This window comes from Gigantopelta aegis, chromosome 1 (assembly GCF_016097555.1).
Source record: "Gigantopelta aegis isolate Gae_Host chromosome 1, Gae_host_genome, whole genome shotgun sequence".
Taxonomy (NCBI): Eukaryota; Metazoa; Mollusca; class Gastropoda; order Neomphalida; family Peltospiridae; genus Gigantopelta; species Gigantopelta aegis.
This window is the reverse complement of record NC_054699.1, coordinates 36,596,948-36,618,726: the sequence shown is the minus strand read 5'-3', so window position 1 is coordinate 36,618,726 and position 21,779 is coordinate 36,596,948. Positions and strand designations below refer to the sequence as shown.

The 21,779-nt window shown below is 41.1% G+C and overlaps 1 protein-coding gene across 2 annotated transcripts in view; it reads right to left on the bottom strand.

Moving 5' to 3' along the window:
* Positions 1-8,163: 8,163 nt before the first annotated feature.
* Positions 8,164-21,779, bottom strand: part of LOC121374407 — a 39,911-nt gene continuing 26,295 nt past the window's right edge. Inside the window, exons 1-2 of one of the 2 annotated variants that reach the window (XM_041501511.1) lie at positions 9,896-10,007; positions 8,164-9,088 (exon numbers count right to left, since the gene is read on the bottom strand). In XM_041501511.1, the coding sequence (XP_041357445.1) occupies positions 8,715-9,088; positions 9,896-9,986 (465 nt within the window). In that variant the 5' untranslated portion in view covers positions 9,987-10,007 and the 3' untranslated portion in view covers positions 8,164-8,714. Of the gene's footprint in view, positions 9,089-9,895; positions 10,008-21,779 lie in introns of those variants that run through there. The other variant, XM_041501518.1, reaches the window with a different exon arrangement.

Genomic DNA, 21,779 nt, shown 5'->3' with positions numbered 1-21,779 from the left:
ATGTGCGATTTCATAAAGGACCACTCATAACGAAGGTGAATAAATTCTACCACAAAGAACGTTTCAATAGCGTGTATGTCCACCATGTGCAAGTATGCAAGCATGGACCCGACGTCGGACTGATTTCCGTCAATGACAATAAGGTCTGTCCGCTGTTGCCACAGATACCGCCCCAAACCATTACAGATCCACCACCAAACGGTTAAGTCTCCTGAATACAGCACGGAGCTGTTCTCTCTCCTGCACGTCGGTATATCCGAGTCCTGCCATCAGCTCTGAATAACTGGAACCTGCTCTCATCAGAAAAGAGTACACGTTGCCAGTTCCGATGTTGCCAACGTAGAAACTGACGTGCCCAACGTAAACGTCGAAGTCGATGTTGCCTCGTCAATGTCATCCCTCTGAATGGTCGATAGGCCCTGATACCATGCTGTCGTAGTCGACGACGTACAGTGTGATGACTGATGACATGTCCAACGCCAGTCGCTGCAGATGACGTCGTAGTGAGGAATCTGTTACGTACTTGTAAGATGCGAAGATGGCGGTCCTCGTTGGCTGTTGTGACGCGGGGTCTTCCACTTCATGGTCTGTCTGCAGTCCTGCCAGTCACCCTATAACGCTATATCAACCTGGTGATCGTCAATTTTGTGCAATTCAGGATTCTTGCCACATGGGCATAACTCGCACCCAACTGCACCATACCAATAGCTCTTTCTCTTTCTTCAGCAGTTAGCCTTGCCATGTTCTCTGGTGTTTTACTGTTGACTGAGGCATGTTCTAAACAATGGCACCTTTTTTTTTTACACCCTTATGTGCACGAATATCATGTTTCTCGTGCAGTATAAATTTGATGGATAAACTCATTTGGCACGTGCGGCATCGCCCAAACGCAGCAATGTGCGACTATTCGTCATTGATTGCATTATAACGAACACTACTGGCACCTATCTAACCTTCCATGAACGTGTATTGTGTTTATTTATAATAAAAATAATTGGTATACTTTCTTTTGATCGTCAGTTCATATGATACCCCAATCCAACCCGTGAAAATGAGCATTAAGTTTGTTTAATCTACAAAGATGCAACGTTTAGATAGTTACAATGGAGTGAAATGAGAGTCTGTGACTTTGAAACGGGGAAATACCGTCTAAAATAGACTAGAGCTCGTCTCCATAACCGTTACTTCTCAGAGGTACGTGCGTTTTAAAAAATATGAGAAATGCATTTCGAGGTATTAGAAACACCAAGGTGACCAGAAACACTTCGGACGTACCAAAATGGATAATGTAAACAATAAAATCAAATAATGTCTCATTTCAATTATTAAAAACCGCCTCTAATAGTAGAAAATACCCCATGGTCTTTAAAAACTAGTGTCTGTTTATTTTTAAATTATATAATAGTCTGGAAATCTATAACAGAAGCGAACGACGTAAAGAAGTCCATTAGAAAACGAAAGAAAGAAAACCCCCAAAAACAACAACAAAAACATAGAAAAGTCCTTGTGATACTCCCTGTGTATCCCTCAACAAAATACTTGGATTAGTTCCATATATATATATATATATATACTCTGTCAAAAAAGAAACGCATAGGTGAAATATTCATGGAATTATCTCTTTAATACAAAGTGGCATAATTTCGTTATTTATGATCGTATTACAGTCAAATTTGACATGAGTATGTGACAATGTTCTTGCTATGGACTGACGCCAGTGGAGGCGTTTTCGTCACCAAACAGCGTCAATCACTGCGCGACATCTCCTTGGCATAGACTGAATGAGTCTCTGGACCCGGACACGTGGAATCCTAGCCCATTCTAACTGCAGTGCATGTGACAGTTGCGGAAGCGTCTGAGGCTCCGGGTCACGCTGGCGTACACGTATGTCCAGTTCGTCCCATAGATGTTCAATGGGGTTGAGATCTGGCGATCTTGATGGCCATGGAAGCGCATTAATGTTCTTATTCCGAAGGAAATCCATTGTTACAAGTGCCGTATTCGGCCTGGCATTGTTCTGCTGAAAGAGTTCTCTCTGTCGATCCGAAATGGGAAGCATGTGACAGCGAAATATTTCATCCCGGTAGCGTACAGCTGTCAGGTTGCCTTGTACGAACACAAGTTCACTTCTGCCGGTGTATGAGATGGCTCTCCACATCATGCCACTCCCTTCACCGAATCTGTCAACTTGGGCGACGCAGTTGTTTGCAAAACGTTCATTGCGGCGTCTGTAAACACGTTGTCGTCCATCACGTAGAAGGAAACGGGACTAGTCGCTGAACCATACTCGCCGCCAGTTTTCCAAGTTCCACCCTGTACATTCGTGCACCAGCGAACACGTAAATGTCGATGTTGACGTCGAAGGACGGGGCCAACATACGGTCTCCTAGCCCGTAAACCAGCTTCTCGAAGTCGGTTCCGAATGGTTTGTGCAGACACCCTTCTCAAACCAGGTATGCGTCCAACAGTGTTCGTTGCTGTGGCAGTTCGGTGACGCAAGTGCAGAACCCGGATTTAGCGATCTTGTGCTGCAGTTGTTATTCGAGGTCTTCCACTTCTGGGCCGGTCTTCAGCTGATTGAAACTGCTGGTACCTGTCCGAGAGACGTGAAATGGTGCTCCGATAGACGTTCATGTGGCGTGCGATTGCTGACTGCGATTCACCTAACTGGGTGCGGCCTATTGCAATGTTTCGATTCGGCAGGCTTAGTCTTGGCATCTGGTAACTCGTCTACGTCGAAATGGAAATGAGGCATCATTGCGAGCTTTAAATACCCATCACTACCCCAATCTTTTCCCCGAGTTTCACATGCATTCGCCAACATCTGACCATTTCACGCCGATTTCCTGCAATTGTCGCACAACGTGCGTTAAATTTGTTTTAGGGTGCATTTGGGCATGCTGTCCCATTCCAGGAACATTAACAAACATGGTCATTCGGCAACATTGTAGAACAAAACGATATTTTGTAAAATCAAACACTTTTCTTCTTTCCCTATCATCTATGCGTTTCTTTTTTGACAGAGTATATAAACGGTGCTAAATGCAATTTACTTACATGTACGTAGCAGGTCTTTTGATCAAGAAAAGCGGGAAGCAAACTGTGTCTTGTTTGCTGTTTGTCATAAACTACACTCACAATGGTGGCGTTCACTATCCGTAACAGTAACGGCGTGCTTGCCAAACTTCTTTAACATTACGTTTACAGTTAGCATCCATACCTTTACATAAAACACACAAGAAACACAACTCTGATCAATCGACAAATTGTAATCTTTATGCACATTGTCAGAATAACAACTTTTCGCCGTCACCTATATTGACGAAATCTGTTATTATAAAATACAATTTCATCTTAACATAATATATAAACTCATTGTTTAAATATTAAAACAGGAAGACACTCTGGTTCGAAAAGAAACCAATGTGTTTGGACATTGTGTAACATAATAAAGGGATATTGAAGATGAATTTTATTTCATTCTCGCAGCAACCAAAATGGCGACGATAAGTTTCTTCTAGGTCACCAACACACGAAATCGCGATACAGGTGAAATATTGTGTGGCTGTAACAACCTGCATGAATATAGCACGCAAATAAGATGATACCATCATAACCGTCAGTAATAGCAACGGCTGTGGTATGTAGTGTTCTATATGTGAAAGTGCACACAAATAAGATAATACCATCATAACCATCAGTAATAGCAACGGCTGTGGTATGTAGTGTTCTATATGTGAAAGTGCACACAAATAAGATAATACCATCATAACCATCAGTAATAGCAACGGCTGTGGTATGTAGTGTTCTATATGTGAAAGTGCACACAAATAAAATGATACCATCATAACCATCAGTAATAGCAACGGCTGTGGTATGTAGTGTTCTATATGTGAAAGTGCACACAAATAAAATGATACCATCATAACCATCAGTAATAGCAACGGCTGTGGTATGTAGTGTTAGATATGTGAAAGTGCACACAAATAAGATAATACCATCATAACCATCAGTAATAGCAAAGGCTGTGGTATGTAGTGTTCTATATGTGAAAGTGCACACAAATAAGATAATACCATCATAACCATCAGTAATAGCAAAGGCTGTGGTATATAGTGTTCTATATGTGAAAGTGCACACAAATAAGATAATACCATCATAACCATCAGTAATAGCAAAGGCTGTGGTATGTAGTGTTCTATATGTGAAAGTGCACACAAATAAGATGATACCATCATAACCATCAGTAATAGCAACGGCTGTGGTATGTAGTGTTCTATATGTGAAAGTGCACACAAATAAGATGATACCATCATAACCATCAGTAATAGCAACGGCTGTGGTATATAGTGTTCTATATGTGAAAGTGCACACAAATAAGATAATACCATCATAACCATCAGTAATAGCAAAGGCTGTGGTATGTAGTGTTCTATATGTGAAAGTGCACACAAATAAGATAATACCATCATAACCATCAGTAATAGCAACGGCTGTGGTATGTAGTGTTCTATATGTGAAAGTGCACACAAATAAGATAATACCATCATAACCATCAGTAATAGCAACGGCTGTGGTATGTAGTGTTCTATATGTGAAAGTGCACACAAATAAAATGATACCATCATAACCATCAGTAATAGCAACGGCTGTGGTATGTAGTGTTAGATATGTGAAAGTGCACACAAATAAGATCATACCATCATAACCATCAGTAATAGCAACGGCTGTGGTATGTAGTGTTCTATATGTGAAAGTGCACACAAATAAGATAATACCATAACCATCAGTAATAGCAACGGCTGTGGTATGTAGTGTTCTATATGTGAAAGTGCACACAAATAAGATAATACCATCATAACCATCAGTAATAGCAACGGCTGTGGTATGTAGTGTTCTATATGTGAAAGTGCACACAAATAAAATGATACCATCATAACCATCAGTAATAGCAACGGCTGTGGTATGTAGTGTTAGATATGTGAAAGTGCACACAAATAAGATAATACCATCATAACCATCAGTAATAGCAAAGGCTGTGGTATGTAGTGTTCTATATGTGAAAGTGCACACAAATAAGATAATACCATCATAACCATCAGTAATAGCAAAGGCTGTGGTATATAGTGTTCTATATGTGAAAGTGCACACAAATAAGATAATACCATCATAACCATCAGTAATAGCAAAGGCTGTGGTATGTAGTGTTCTATATGTGAAAGTGCACACAAATAAGATAATACCATCATAACCATCAGTAATAGCAAAGGCTGTGGTATTTAGTGTTCTATATGTGAAAGTGCACACAAATAAGATAATACCATCATAACCATCAGTAATAGCAAAGGCTGTGGTATATAGTGTTCTATATGTGAAAGTGCATATAAAAGATCCCTTGCTGCTAATAGAAAATGTAACGGGTTTTCTCTGTCGACTGCATGTCAAAATGGTGGAGTGTGTGAGAGCCAGCAGCTGTACATTGATCAATGTACTCTCGTGGTGTCGTTAACACACATTTTAATTCAATAATATGTACTAGTAGTAGAATTACGAAATTATTTGATGTCCAATAGCCAATGATTAATCAAGGTACTCTAGTAGTGTTCTTAAACAAGACAAACTTTAACTGCAGACTGTCAGAATAACCAAATGTTTGACATCCAACAGTCTATGATTAATTAATCCATGTGCTCTAGTGCTGTTCTTAAACGCAAAAAACTTTAAATGAAAACAATATGTGTTAGAATTACCAAATGTTTGACATCCAACAGTCTATGATTAATTAATCCATGTGCTCTAGTGCTGTTCTTAAACGCAAAAAACTTTAAATGAAAACAATATGTGTTAGAATTACCAAATGTTTGACATCCAACAGCCGATGATTAGTTGATCAATGTGCTCTAGTAGTGACATTAAACAAAGTAAACTTTAACTCTGATCAGTAATAAGACGAATGTCATACTAAGAAAGGTGGGTAACATTGGATACATTTAATACTGTCAACAGCTGAATTAGGTGCAATCGTTTCGTGGAGAGATCATTTCATTAAAGCTACGGTCACACCGGCCTTAAGTCGTCGTACGACCACCTGCGATGGGTGAATTTCTGGTGATCGCGGACCATCGTGGGGGTGAATCGTGCGTAATCGTGCGACGTTGCACGACGTCGCAGCCATCGAGAGTCCTCGCACGACGTCTTGGCTGTTTTTGGTCATGTTCAAAAACCTGGTTGCGATTCCAGGGATTGTAGGGTATCGTGCGACGTCTTGGCTGTTTTTGGTCATGTTCAAAAACCTGGTTGCGATTCCAGGGATTGTAGGGTATCGTGCGACGTCTTGGCTGTTTTTGGTCATGTTCAAAAACCTGGTTGCGATTCCAGGGATTGTAGGGTATCGTGCGATATCGCGGCTAATCGTACAACATTCTCATATGTTCTCACCTGGAAACATTAATTAAAGACGTCGCATGACCTTCCCACGATGTTGTGCGACATCACGTGGGATCATAAGCCATCGTACGACCGTCGTACGGCTTTAATCGAGTTCCTACGATGATGCCAGCTTCTCGGCAGACAATCGTAGTGAAGTCGTACGATGTCTTACGATTTCCTTACGATTGTCTTAGATGCGTCGCAAACCCATCGTTTCCAGTGTGACCACACAACTAAGATTGTAATATTGTAGCCGAGTCAGGGACAACCATAGATATCTAGAATCTCACCCCATCGCACGACGTCGTAGCTCGGTCTGACCAAGGCTTAAAGCGACTGCCCCGAATTTGCTGCGATTATAACACGTTTCCGACAGGATAAACATTTGTAATGACTATAATTACATCTGAACTGCATGTTCTTGTTTAGAATATCAGCGGCTGAATATACAAAGTGTTTCTGATAGCCTCAATGTTTTTAGAAGGCAAGAAGCTTTTACCTCAAAATAATTCCGCACACACGAACAAATGTATATTAGGAAGTAAAATGAAGTTTTAGCTAGTACAAACTTTCATGGCGACAACAAACACATTGAATATACAGACTCTAACATTGTAAATTGAAAAGATATTTAACATGTAATGTTAGTTGTTACAAGACACTGCTGGTCAGAAACATCTCACAATGGCGGCAAACTGAGGACCGTTCCTTTAATAACTACAAAGTCATATCAATGTGGAGTTTAGAAAGAAATTATATACACTAGTAGAGTAAAACATCAAGTACGGTAAATATAAGGGATCATTTACACCAGGTGCAGCGCGTGCATGCGGTTTGGGTTTTGCAGCTGCCGCGTACGTTCGGAACAGTCACACCAGATACGTTCCGACCGCAGCTTATTTTTGTACTTATGTCCAATTAAGGTTCAAGCACGCTGTCTTGGGCACACACCTCAGCTATCTGGGATGTGTGTTCAGGACAGTGGGTTAGTGGTTTAATTAGTTGTTAGTGATTAATGAGAGAGAAGAGGGTGTAGTGTTCATACACCTACCCATTGAGTCATTAAATGTAAATACTCTCTTTGCAGACCGTGTATTTTAATGGTTGTAGCCAAACTGCACGTACGCATCGCACCCAATTTAAATGAACCCTAACAGAATTAATTTAAATGGTGGCTATTTACAATGACAATGATGCCTTATTTACAGTAAAGATGAGTGATGGATAATCGATATTAATGATTATGTAGAATAAATGTGACTAATAGTAGACAATTTTAGAAGAGGATTGACTAAACCGGGTTGTTTGCAAGAACGAGAAGAATAAACAATATTTAGACTGCACCATTTGAAGTTAAACACGAGTAGTTAAACTATGAATACAATAGAGAGAGAGAGAGAGAGAGAGAGAGAGAGAGAGAGAGAGAGAGAGAGAGAGAGAGAGAGAGAGAGAGAGAGAGGGAGGGAGGGAGAGGAGAACGATGATGAGAGAGAGAGAGAGAGAGAGAGAGAGAGAGAGAGAGAGAGAGAGAGAGAGAGAGAGAGAGAGAGAGAGAGAAAGGAGAGGAGAGAGAGGGGATGGAGAGAGAGAGAGAGAGAGAGAGAGAGAGAGAGAGAGAGAGAGAGAAAGAGAGAGAGCAAGAAAATAACACTTATTAGGGACAGAGAGAAAAAAGTACCGTTATATTACACCAACATAGCACATATCATGACTCAAAAATGTCGAGCATCAGTATGAATTACAATGAAACTTTAATTACAATTAAACATTTATAAGACGGTCTTTTGCACTAAAACGGCGTTTTCACGACGACTCCATTCTTTCTTGTTTTTCACAAGTAAGGCATATGGAATTTAACGCACACAAAAAAAATATATCACATATGAAAAACGTGGTGCCGAAAAACACAAAAACTCCAGTTGGTAATCAACTTCGACATCACTTGATAACACGTCCTCCTTCATCATACTGGTATGATTTCTCAAAATACTGTCCAAAAGTATATACAATCAAACTTCGTTATCTCAATGCTGATGACACTCAACCAACAACTTCGAGATATCAGTCGTTCGAGATAAACATTGATTATTAGCGCAAATTATGCCTTAAGAACAGTAACAAGTGTTCGAGGTATCCGCAGCTCAGATACGCCAGAGTTCGAGATAACGATGTTTAACTGCGATTAAATTTATACATAAATAAAAATAAAAGTAAATATAATGAATAAAATAAAAATAAAACAAAACGAGATTAATTTTTTTTTTTTTACACACCCTCCTTGTCTATCATACGGATAACCGTGTCACACACAGCGAGAAACCAACTAGTAGAGTCAAAAGGGAAATGTTTCCGGTGGCGGTTGAGCCGTGTGCAGGGTAGAGGCACTTCTTGTAGATGAATCCCGTCACGGACCGACAGATGTACTTCTCCGTGTCGCAGCAGTCCTTCGTCTGGACGCACGACTGCCAGTAGGGGGAGCAGCACTGGTAACTCTTGCCGCACTCCAGGCCGTCCTTGCAGTGGTAGTCGAACACACAGCTCTTCGCGATGGAACCCCGCGTGCACCTCGGGTCCGTGCCCTCGTGCGCCAACCAACAGAGGCCGCTGCAACAGTCCGTGTCGTGCACGCACTGTTCGTTGGACCACGCGCACCCGATACCTAAAACAACAACAAGAACAAAGAGAATTAGAACAAACATTCTGAGAGTATTGCTAAAGCAATACATGTCCCCTACCTGGACCAACAAATGTGAGTATCTCATAACATCAAGGGCTATTACTCGTGTCAACAAGCATTCGGAGAGTACTGCTAAGCAATGCATGTCTCCTATCGGGACCAACCTATTTTCGTATCTTCTAAGTTCAAGGGCCATAACTCCATGAAAAAGGGTAAATCGCCATGAAAGTAAAAACCGATCTAACGATGTTAAACAAAATCGTGAACTACTGTATATACAAATTATAAAACCAATCTGAAATGCAACATTACAATAAATGTACATTATTAAATATGTACATAAGCATTATATTTGATGGGGTTACATCTATTCTGATGATTGACGTGTTGCCGTAGCTAGATTTAATTCTCAGACGTGAATTACGTAATAACTCAATTAGTTTGAAAACAGACGGCTTGCAATAGTAATATACTTTTTGTAAAATATATTCAGGACCGCAGCTAGCGGTGTGTGTGTGTGTGTGTGGTGATCAAGGGAAGGGCAAAAATCCGGAAAGCATTATAGAAACTTTAAAAAATTTCTCTTCTTAACTGTTTAAGGAGTTTTAGACTATTAACTACTCAGTTACCCCCCCCCCCCCCCCCCCCAAACAAAAAATCCTAGCTACGGCCCTGGTATTGAACAAGGAATTCGCTGAATATCTTGGGAAAAACAAACAAAACGTGTACGGATGCGGTGCGGACTGAGAAACGTGGATACGTTTTGTATGTGTCAATTAATCTGCTTACCAGTGCGGTTTAGTACCCATTTGTGTGTTTTCGGACACGTTTCCATATTTGTTTTCCATCTACTGCTGCAAGATCCGGTCGGCAAAAACATATCGACAGCCGTACGCCGGATCGCACACCCCACCGGACACTATGTCCGCGTCCGCATAGATACCAGCTCGTTGATATTTTTATTTACATATGACGTAGACGTCACTATGTGCTTTTCTTTTTCTTAATTAAACTTCTGTTTACGCCATGTGATCGCTCATAACAATTACGATACTGATTATTGAGTTATTTATGTAAATATTATTTGCGGCATATAACAGGGCCGTAGCTAGCGGAGGGGGGGGGGGGGCAAAGGGGGGGGGGGACAAAGAATCCGGACCAATTGTAGAAACTTAAGAAAATTCTCTTCTTAACCGTTTAAGGAGTTTAGACTATTAACTACTCACCCCCCCCCCCCCCCCCCCCCCCCCAAACAAAAAATCCTAGCTACGGCCCTGGTATTGAACAAGGAATTCGCTGAATATCTTGGGAAAAACAAACAAAACGTGTGCGGATGCGGTGCGGACTGAGAAACGTGGATACGTTTTGTATGTGTCAATTAATCTGCTTACCAGTGCGGTTTAGTACCCATTTGTGTGTTTTCGGACACGTTTCCATATTTGTTTTCCATCTACTGCTGCAAGATCCGGTCGGCAAAAACATATCGACAGCCGTACGCCGGATCGCACACCCCACCGGACACTATGTCCGCGTCCGCATAGATACCAGCTCGTTGATATTTTTATTTACATATGACGTAGACGTCACTATGTGCTTTTCTTTTTCTTAATTAAACTTCTGTTTACGCCATGTGATCGCTCATAACAATTACGATACTGATTATTGAGTTATTTATGTAAATATTATTTGCGGCATATAACAGGGCCGTAGCTAGCGGAGGGGGGGGGGGGCAAAGGGGGGGGGGGGACAAAGAATCCGGACAAATTGTAGAAACTTAAGAAAATTCTCTTCTTAACCGTTTAAGGAGTTTAGACTATTAACTACTCAGTCCCCCCCCCCCCCCCCCCGAACAAAAATCCTAACTGTCATTATTTTATCATGAATAAATGCAAAACTAGCGATATATGCAGGGACAGAGCAGAAATGTTCCAGGGACGGGGTGCAACTTTCTGAATCAGTATTCAAAAGTACATTCCTATATGTCTGTGGGCTGGTGCATATAAAAGATCCCTTACTACTGATGCAAAAATGTAGCGGGTTTCCTCTCTAAGACTATACACCAGAATTACCAAATGTTTGACATCCAATAACAAATGATTAATAATCAATATGCTCTGGTGGTGTCGTCAAACAACACAATCTTTAACTTTTCAAAAGTACATGAACAGGAATTATTATAGTGTGGGTATAGCGTGGGTATAGTGTGGGTATAGCAAGCCAACCAAAACATTACATGATTCCCTGTAACTGTACGTTAATCTTATTGTAGTCTTCTGACAAACACTCGATTTTGTGGCGCTTTTGGAGGTGGGGTGGGTGAGCACGCCAACAATCTGCCCCTGGACCCGTTCCTGACATAGCACATTCAGCTGTGATAATGCGCCTTTAATCCTAGCACTTGAGCACATCATGATCAACACACAGTCTGATGTGCTCTTTGCCGCCAGCACATAAATTGATTTTCCTCCAAATCGCGGGGAGCGTGAGCTTGGCATTTTGTAAAGAAGAAAGAATGACAGATTTGATTTAACGACGCACTCGGCACATTTTTATTTACAGTTACATGCTGTCGGACATATGGATAAAGGCTCATGTAGACTGGATACGGCGGTCCAGTTAAAAAAACCCATTCGAAAATCAAAATACATTAGTTTCAATGGGGGCGTCTGAACTGGATATTTGCAATTCGTATGTCTGCAAAACGAATGCGGCCAGCCGCAATGAAATAATCGTATATGGTTTATATGCCAAAAGCGTGAGTGACAAACGTATGAAACGCAACGGTCTGACCGCACGCACGCACCGCATCCAGTCTATTTGAACCTTAAGGGTCACAGATAATGAGTGAGAAAACCCGCTGCCGCCACGCATTAGCAGCAAGGGATCTATTATATGCACCATCCCACAGGCAGAATAGTAGGCCTACATGACAGGACCTTTGTCGTACGAGTTGTGCGGGACTGGCTGGACCGAGAAATAGCCCAATGATATCTTAGATGTACAGCACATTAGACTAATGCCTAACACTGAACTACGTCCCTACATATTGTAACGAGAAAGTTTGCCGCCATGGGAATGTTTTCGACTAGAGCCTTATTTAACCACTAAACTTACATATTAAATACATTTTCCTGTGTAGAACGTCTGTCTCTGTATATCCACTGTATTTCTGGTGGTTCTAAAAGTGTATTTTGTTTAACGACACCACTAGAACACATTGATATATTAATCATCGGCTATTGGTAATTTTCACTTCAAAGATAACCAGCTACATTTTTCCATTAGCAGCATCTTTTATATGAAATATTTCACAGACAGGACAGCACATACCACAGCCTTTGATAGACCAGTTGTGGGACTCTGGTTGAGAGGGGAAAACAAAACCCCAATCAGAGAATGGGTCCACTGAGGTGGTTCGATCTTACGTCGCAAGTAGCTCAGGCGAGCGCTAGAACTAGAACTAGAGTCCGCCTCCTAGTCGTTCAAATGCTTGTAGTAGTTCAGGCGAGCGCTCTACCGACTGAACTAAAGTCCGCCTCCTAGTCGTTCAAATGCTTGTAGTAGTTCAGGCGAGTGCTCTACCTACTGAACTAGAGTCTGCCCCCTAGTCGTTCTAATGCTTGTAGTAGTTCAGGCGAGCGCTCTACCGACTGAACTAAAGTCCGCCTCCTAGTCGTTCAAATGCTTGTAGTAGTTCAGGCGAGCGCTCTACCGACTGAACTAGAGTCTGCCCCCTAGTCGTTCTAATGCTTGTAGTAGTTCAGGCGAGCGCTCTACCGACTGAACTAAAGTCCGCCTCCTAGTCGTTCAAATGCTTGTAGTAGTTCAGGCGAGCGCTCTACCGACTGAACTAGAGTCTGCCCCCTAGTCGTTCTAATGCTTGTAGTAGTTCAGGCGAGCGCTCTACCGACTGAACTAGAGTCCGCCTCCTAGTCGTTCTAATGCTTGTAGTAGTTCAGGCGAGCGCTCTACCGACTGAACTAGAGTCTGCCCCCTAGACATTTTAATGCTTGTAGTAGTTCAGGCGAGCACTCTACCTACTGAACTAGAGTCCGCCTCCTAGTCGTTCAAATGTTTGTAGTAGTTCAGGCGAGCGCTCTACCTACTGAACTAGAGTCTGCCCCCTAGTCGTTCTAATGCTTGTAGTAGTTCAGGCGAGCGCTCTACCGACTGAACTAAAGTCCGCCTCCTAGTCGTTCAAATGCTTGTAGTAGTTCAGGCGAGCGCTCTACCGACTGAACTAGAGTCTGCCCCCTAGTCGTTCTAATGCTTGTAGTAGTTCAGGCGAGCGCTCTACCGACTGAACTAAAGTCCGCCTCCTAGTCGTTCAAATGCTTGTAGTAGTTCAGGCGAGCGCTCTACCGACTGAACTAGAGTCTGCCCCCTAGTCGTTCTAATGCTTGTAGTAGTTCAGGCGAGCGCTCTACCGACTGAACTAGAGTCCGCCTCCTAGTCGTTCTAATGCTTGTAGTAGTTCAGGCGAGCGCTCTACCGACTGAACTAGAGTCTGCCCCCTAGACATTTTAATGCTTGTAGTAGTTCAGGCGAGCGCTCTACCTACTGAACTAGAGTCCGCCTCCTAGTCGTTCAAATGTTTGTAGTAGTTCAGGCGAGCGCTCTACCTACTGAACTAGAGTCTGCCCCCTAGTCGTTCTAATGCTTGTAGTAGTTCAGGCGAGCGATCTACCGACTGAACTAGAGTCTGCCCCCTAGTCGTTCTAATGCTTGTAGTAGTTCAGACTGGATTTTCCCAACAACAACACGACACAGGATCTTTTATATACACAACAGTACATACCACGAAACTTCATGTGCCAGTCGTGGAGCACTGGTTGAGACTGTAAAACATCCTGTGACACATGAGTCCTGTGAGTCCTGTGACACATTACACCTCGGGCGAAAGTACCAAAGAACAGAAAAGGAATTTGTATATGATGAGTATGTCTGTCTGTCTGTCTGTCTCTGTCGCGTGGTACCGGCCTCGGTGGCGTCGTGGCAGGCCATCGGTCTACAGGCTGGTAGGTACTGGGTTCGGATCCCAGTCGAGGCATGGGATTTTTAATCGAGATACCGACTCCAAACCCTGAGTGAGTGCTCCGCAAGGCTCAATGGATGTAAACCACTTGCACCGACCAGTGATCCATAACTGGTTCAACAAAGGCCATGGTTTGTGCTATCCTGCCTGTGGGAAGCGCAAATAAAAGATCCCTTGCTGCCTGTCGTAAAAAGAGTAGCCTATGTGGCGACAGCGGGTTTCCTCTAAAATCTGTCAGAATGACCATATGTTTGACGTCCAATAGCCGATGATAAGATAAAAAATCAATGTGCTCTAGCGGCGTCGTTAAATAAAACAAACTTTACTTTACTGTCGCGTGGCATCGACCTCGGTGGCGTCGTGGTTATTCCATCGGTCTACAGGTTGGTAGGCACTGGGTTCGGATCCCAGTCGAGGCATGGGATTTTTAATCCAGATACCGACTCCAAACCCTGAGTGAGTGCTCCGCAAGGCTCAATGGGTAGGTGCAAACCACTTGCACCGACCAGTGATCCATAACTGGTTCAACAAAGGCCATGGTTTGTGCTATCCTGCCTGTGGCAAGCGCAAATAAAAGATCCCTTGCTGCATGTCGTAAAAGAGTAGCCTATGTGGCGACAGCGGGTTCCTCTAAAAAAACAGTGTCAGAATGACCATATGTTTGACGTCCAATAGCCGATAATAAGATAAAAAAATCAATGTGCTCTAGTGGCGTCGTTAAATAAAACAAACTTTACTCTTTTTTTTACTGTCGCGTGGCGGCTACACAAACCAAGCCACACTGAACGTGTAGGCGATCATGTACTCGTAAACATGTTTTGTTCATGGACTGTATCAGCCCAGAGCGCTTTCTTTTTGGATTATGATTTTACTTTTTTTTTGATTTTCATTTGAACCTGCCATCATACAATACAAATGATGTCGTCATGTTTCTATTATTTTGTAAAACATAAGAGAAATAACAGCCCGCCTTATCAATTTAAAGGGACAGTCCTGAGTTTGCTGCAATTTTTGAGATTTAAACGACTAACAGAGACTTTTGTTAACGACTGTAATTACACATCAAATATATTTTTCTTCATAAAATATTAGTGGGTATATATTAAACGTGTTTCTGATCGTTCTAGTATTTGTACTAGGTTAAATTTTTCATTTTATTTCCTAAAATATTTGAAGCCAAAATTCAGTTTGGGCTTCTTACAAATATTAAGAAGACCAGAAATACATTAAATATACAGCCACTGATATTCTAAAGAAGAATATATATTTAATGCGTATTTTTAGACGTTAAAAGATTTTATTAGTCGGAAACATCTTACAATGCAGGGAACTCAAGAGCGTCCCTATAAAATGAAGAAGAATGCATTTAGAACTGTGAATGACGTATAGCGAGTTTAGCAAAGTTTCTTTTATTTAACGACGCAACTAGAAAACATTGATTTTTGTATCTTATCATCGGCTATTGGACGTCAAATATATGGTCATTCTGATACTGTTTTTTAGAGGAAACCCACTGTCGCCACATAGACTACTCTTTTACGACAGGCAGCAAGGGATCTTTTATTTGCGCTTGCCACAGGCAGGATAGCACAAACCATGGCCTTCGTTGAACCAGTTATGGATCACTGGTCGGTGCAAGTGGTTTACACCTACCCAATGAGCCATCGGAGTACTCACTCAGGGTTTGGAGTCGGTATCTGAATTAAAAATCCCATGCCTCGACTGGGATCCGAACCCAGTACCTAACAGCCTGTATACCGATGGCCTAACCACGACGCCACCAAGGCCGGTATATGGCGAGTTTAGCTAAATGCACACACACACACACACACACACACACACACACACACAAACGTACACACAAACACGCACGCACGCACATACACACACGCACGCAAACGCACGTATACACACAAACGCACACGCACACACGCACACACACGAACAAGCACACACGGACAAGCACGCGCACGAACACACGCACGCACACACACGCACACACACACACGCCCGCACACACGCGCAAATTGAATGATACATCGACATTTTCCGTCAAGTTACGAAATTGCCGGAAACGCTATCATATAAACGTGAACAATTCTTTGATGTGACGTCAACAATACTTTAACGTGACGTCAACAATTAATATGATTGTCGATGTTAAAGCGATACTACGTACATTCTTCGGAATGTAGTTTAACTTCAGAAATGTGCGAAAAGAATCGCTATTTGACATTCTATAATCATACATGTATATTTTAAATGTGTATAAATGTAATTTATACACATTCGTTAAATTTACATAAATGTAAAATGTGCATGGATCTAGTGCTACTTAATGATGACCACAAACTAGACGTGTTTAACTGTGGAGTGGACATACGGATAGGCCTATAGGTAAGTGTTCGTTTGTTTGTTTGCTATTGTTTGTTTGAATGTTGTTTGTTTGTTTGATAATTTGTTATCAGGACCGTTGAAGTCGGAGGTGGGGGTGCTAGGCATTGGCTAAGCCAGGATTTTATATTGAAAGGCATCCCACAGTTTTATTTGTCCCGCAATCACTGTATATATTCATAACATTGGCAACATATGACTAGGTAAATAGGGAATAACTGGTTACTGCAGAGCCTCGCTGCATTCGCCATTCTAACCTTCACAGGATAAAGCCGATATCTTAAGACAGTAATCAGTTATTTCTTTTATCCTACAATCCTACAGGAATAGTCGGAAAATCATTATTTATTCCAGTTTTGTGTACACAAATCGAGTAAGGTCTCACTACACAGATGTCATCTGCCATTGAAACCCACGTTAAATTGCCCAACTTCAAACGAAGATTGCCAATAAGTCGGGTTCTCGTTGGCACTAACAACATATACACCACTGCGAACATAAATTATATAAGCATTTATTTTCACTCCAAATTGAGATCATTTCCGTCCCTTTTTTTTGCTATATGACCGCATCTGGCTGTAGTACCGGTCCGAACAGGTGGTTCATTAACCGATTCACTCCGGCTGTCTCTTGCGCTGTACACCCATGTCCCAAAAGGTCGATGCACATCTTCCCCCTCTGCTATAAATGCATATAAACACCAATAATGCAAATACAAAAAATATTAACATGTATAATTCAAAATGTAACTGAAAGTTAGTGTGCATGTTGCCTTTGCGTTTGTTGTAGTGTGTGTTTCGATAAGTGTGCATGTGTAAATAAATATGTGTCCATATGGGAAAAGATAGGATTGGGTGATTGAAGAAAAATGTAGGGGGTGGGGTGGTGTAGCAGAGGCTGTCGGGTGTAACCCATGTATTTTTCAAAAACTAAGTTTCAGTTACATTTTGATACATGTATTATACATGTTAATATTTTTATTTGTATTATTGGTGTCTGATAATATCTATTTCTTTGTCCCATTAAACCAGTCTCGGTGGCGTCGTGGTTAGGCCATTGGTCTACAGGCTGGTAGGTACTGGGTTCGGATCCCAGTCGAGGCATGGAATTTTTAATCCAGATACCGACTCCAAACCCTGAGTGAGTGCTCCGCAAGGCTCAATAGGTAGGTGTAAACCACTTGCACCGACCAGTGATCCATAACTGGTTCAACAAAGGCCATGGTTTGTGCTATCCTGCCTGTGGGAAGCGCAAATAAAAGATCCCTTGCTGCCTGTCGTAAAAGAGTAGCATATGTGGCGACAGCGGGTTTTCTCTAAAAAACAGTGTCAGAATGACCATATGTTTGACGTCCAATAGCCGATGATAAGATAAAAAATCAATGTGCTCTAGTGGCGTCGTTAAATAAAACAAACTTTACTTTTTGTCCCATGAAAAACACATTTTTAGCTTTGTTCATATTTATGCGCGCGCGCACACACACACACACACACACACACACACACACACACACACACACACAGAGTATAATATATAAAAATGTAATAAAAATGTGTGCTTTTAATTGTATATATTTTCACTATGTGATAGTCCAACTACTAATAAATGACTATATATATATATATATATATTTTTTATTTTTTTTGTCCAGTTATTTATATAAATTTATTTAATGTTTAGCAGTAATGCAAAGTGACTCATATAAGATGCAAGTCAAAACATACAATTTCACTAGAAAAAATAGTCCGCCAATAAAGGTGGAATGTACACAATAATAATAACAATCTTTAGAACAGACTATAGGATGACATTCGGCCATTAAAAAAAAAAAAATGGAGTCACTTTGAACGTCAGAAGGATTAAACGCTTGAAAATTTACTAATCTTGACATTTGTCAGGTATGTAAAAAACTATCATGTTGAAGGAACATATATTTGCCGTCAACAGGTGTTTGGATTTTCACGAACGTTCGATATTATAATTAGTGTCAGAATCCGTCCTGTAAACTTTCCAGTGCTGATTTATTTACTCGCCGTCGAGATTCAAACGACGCCAGTAAAAGTTTTGAATCTCAATCGAAATTAGGGTAAAATACTGCCAGAAGGCTTACCATTAAACATACATATTGTTGTAATTCTTCACCATTTCCTAGAAGTGAATATGTGGACCATAACATGTGTCACAATTAGGAACTATAGTGGACCGTGATCAGTGAATTCTCACCCGGAAGTGATCTGTGTAGTGAGACCTAATGTCAACCTAGCAAGGCTTTTACCGTATGACGTCATACAAGATACATGACGTCATTATTTAAGTGTTGTATTGTTATCGCAAAACTAAAAGTTATTTGTATTTACTGTACTTCAACAAATGATTTAAAGAGTATGTTTACTGAAAACTACTCTGAAATACTCGAGTCGAGTCGACCTTATGTCACATGACCTATATTTTTGGTCAGTGACCGAAATATAGAGATTTATCTAGTCATCGTCTTTCCAATCTATACAGTGATTGCTGGATAAATCTCTCTAATTTTTTTTGTCACTGACCAAAAATATAAGTCACGTGATATAAGCCCGACTCGACTCAGAGTGTTTCAAACTAGATTATCAATAAACACTCTTTAAACACTGGCGTAGGAAGCGGGGGTGGGGGTGGCGGTGGTGGTGGTGGTGGCGGCAAGGGTGCCCCCCACGTTTCAGATATTTTGCTTTATATTTACTTTATAATAATGTAAAAGTGTGTAAATATAAAAGTGTGCTCCCCCCCCCACCCTTTGGCACCTTCCTACGCCACTGTTAAATCATTTGTTTAAGTACAGTAAATACAAATAACTTTTAGTTTTGCGATAGCAATACAAAACTTGTATATTTATTATGAATTAGAATTTAGAAACGCTTTTGTGAATGTGACAGAATGTAGCTAGCGTCTTACAAAAAATGTCGTCATGTATCTTGTATGACCTGGTTTCTTAAGATATGTAAGAAATAGAATAATACATTGTGTCCTGTCCGTTAGATACCACTTATCTCACAACTCGTTGTTTAAAAACGTATCAAACTCGCTTTCGCTCATTAGATACATTCTAAAACAACTGAGATAAATGGTATCTAACGGACACTCATGCATTAAAGGAGAGTTCGGCAACCTCGAGCCATACCACTATTTATTACTGTGCCGCCCCTGATACACGCTAGTCAAACCTGTTAGGTTTTTAAGACAGGCCAATAGAAGTTGGACGGAAACATTATTTTTAAACCAAAGGTGGGCATTTACGTGCCAGGAGCTGGCATGTATAAAACTCAGCTGAAGATTCACAAATAACCGTGGTCTTCCACCAATTAATAAGACTGTACAAGAAACGTTTAGTTCGCAGGTTAATTCAATTTAGTGCAATTACGTTTATTGCATCAATGTAATGATAGGTCTCACCACACTATAGTTCCTAGTTGTGACACACGTTATGGTTCACATATTCACTTCTAGGAAATGGTGAACAATTACAACACTATGTATGTTTAATGGTAAGCCTTCTGGCTATATTTTGCCCGTTATTTTGTAATATTGCGCATTGACCTTTTGGGACATGGGTGTACAGCGCAAGTGAATCGGTTAATTAACCACCTGTTCGGACCAGTACTACAGCCAGATGCGGTCATATGGCAAAAAAACTGAGACGGAAATGTTATCAATTTTGGAGTGAAAATAAATGCTTATATAATGTATGTTCGCAATGGTGTATGTTGTTAGTGCCAACGAGAACCCATTCTGCTGACAATTTTCAGTTGAAGTCGGGCAATTTAACATGGGTTTCAATGGCAGATAACATATGTGTAGTGAGACCTAAGAACTTCCCTCGAGGGACTGCAAGCGTAGATACAAGAGAAGACTCCCCCAGCGCCACTATTCGAAGTGCCCCGAAAAATCCAGTGTTTAGTCAATGAATATTATTCATTTATTGATTTTTAGTGGAGCACATGTACTTGGTCAGCTTGGTGTTTCTGTTAAAGATTACCATACAGATAATATATGTTTGTCTCGCCTCACGTAGCAAACAGGCAAGATGTAGGTGTTACTTTTCTGACGACGGTAGCTTCAACGGCGTTTGCGGCAGCTGCAAAGTCAACTTTTGCGTTAAAGTTTACATCAGTTTTTGCCAAAGTCTACGGCCTAGGTCAATGAAAGTTAGTATATAGTTACTCCAACTATGAATGTTCATATGGTGGGCAAGACTTTTAATTCCGCGGAATGTTTGTAAATACTATAGCTACCATTTTAAGCTTTGCCCCCCCCCCCCCCCCCATACCTTCCACCTAGAAAACCCCCATCTTGCATCCACATATTGTAACTATATACAAATTAAAACTCTACTACCCGTTCACCCTTTCCCCATCTGCCAGCTTCACAGGTTCATTGTGACCCCTATTCTGTTTTATGATGGATCCGCCACTGAGTGTATTTTCTTGGCTTGTTTTGATTTTGATCAAATTCAAAACAAATTCAAAACCAAAAGGGAAGGATTTTCTGACGCCATATAACCGCAAATAAAATGTTTTGAGTAAGTTAAGTGAAACATTTCTTCCATCTTTCATACAATCGTTTAAATTAGTTGGTTTCATTAACCAACGCGAAGGAGTGGGGGACTAACTAGAAACCTCCTCTAGATCCGCCCATTTGGGAGCAACGAGTGTGTCATTCCTTTCCTATTTTTTCTTTCCTATGGTATTTTGTCTCTAACAAGACGTGTTTTTGTGAATAAAACCTGGATACAAACAAGCCTTGTCGCCGAGCTAATTGACCAACTGGATTTGTAACGAATACGTCTGTACAACGCGAGATACGAGGCCAGAATTGTGGAAGCCAGTTTTAATTTCCTCAAATCGACTTCACTGGTCCACAGGGACATTATCGGTCAAAAGCAATAGCTATCGCACGCGCGTTTTCGCGGAATCCATACCCGGCTGGGACCGCCACGAACTTGGCTTTATTGATTAGACTAAGACCCAGACGTGAGCAAGGTTGAGGCAACGTTGGTCATTTATTTAAAGCCTGTTTCCCCATGCAGTGTGATACTGTTACTCGAATGTAATGATGGTCGTGGTATTAATATTGTTGATGGTCGAGATGATAATGCCGATGGTTATTAATTCAACATAAAGATGGTGGTGATATACTTTGATATTGTTCATGGTAATGTGATGGTTATGTTGATAAGTCCAAACCAACAGTAGCTACAGATCTATA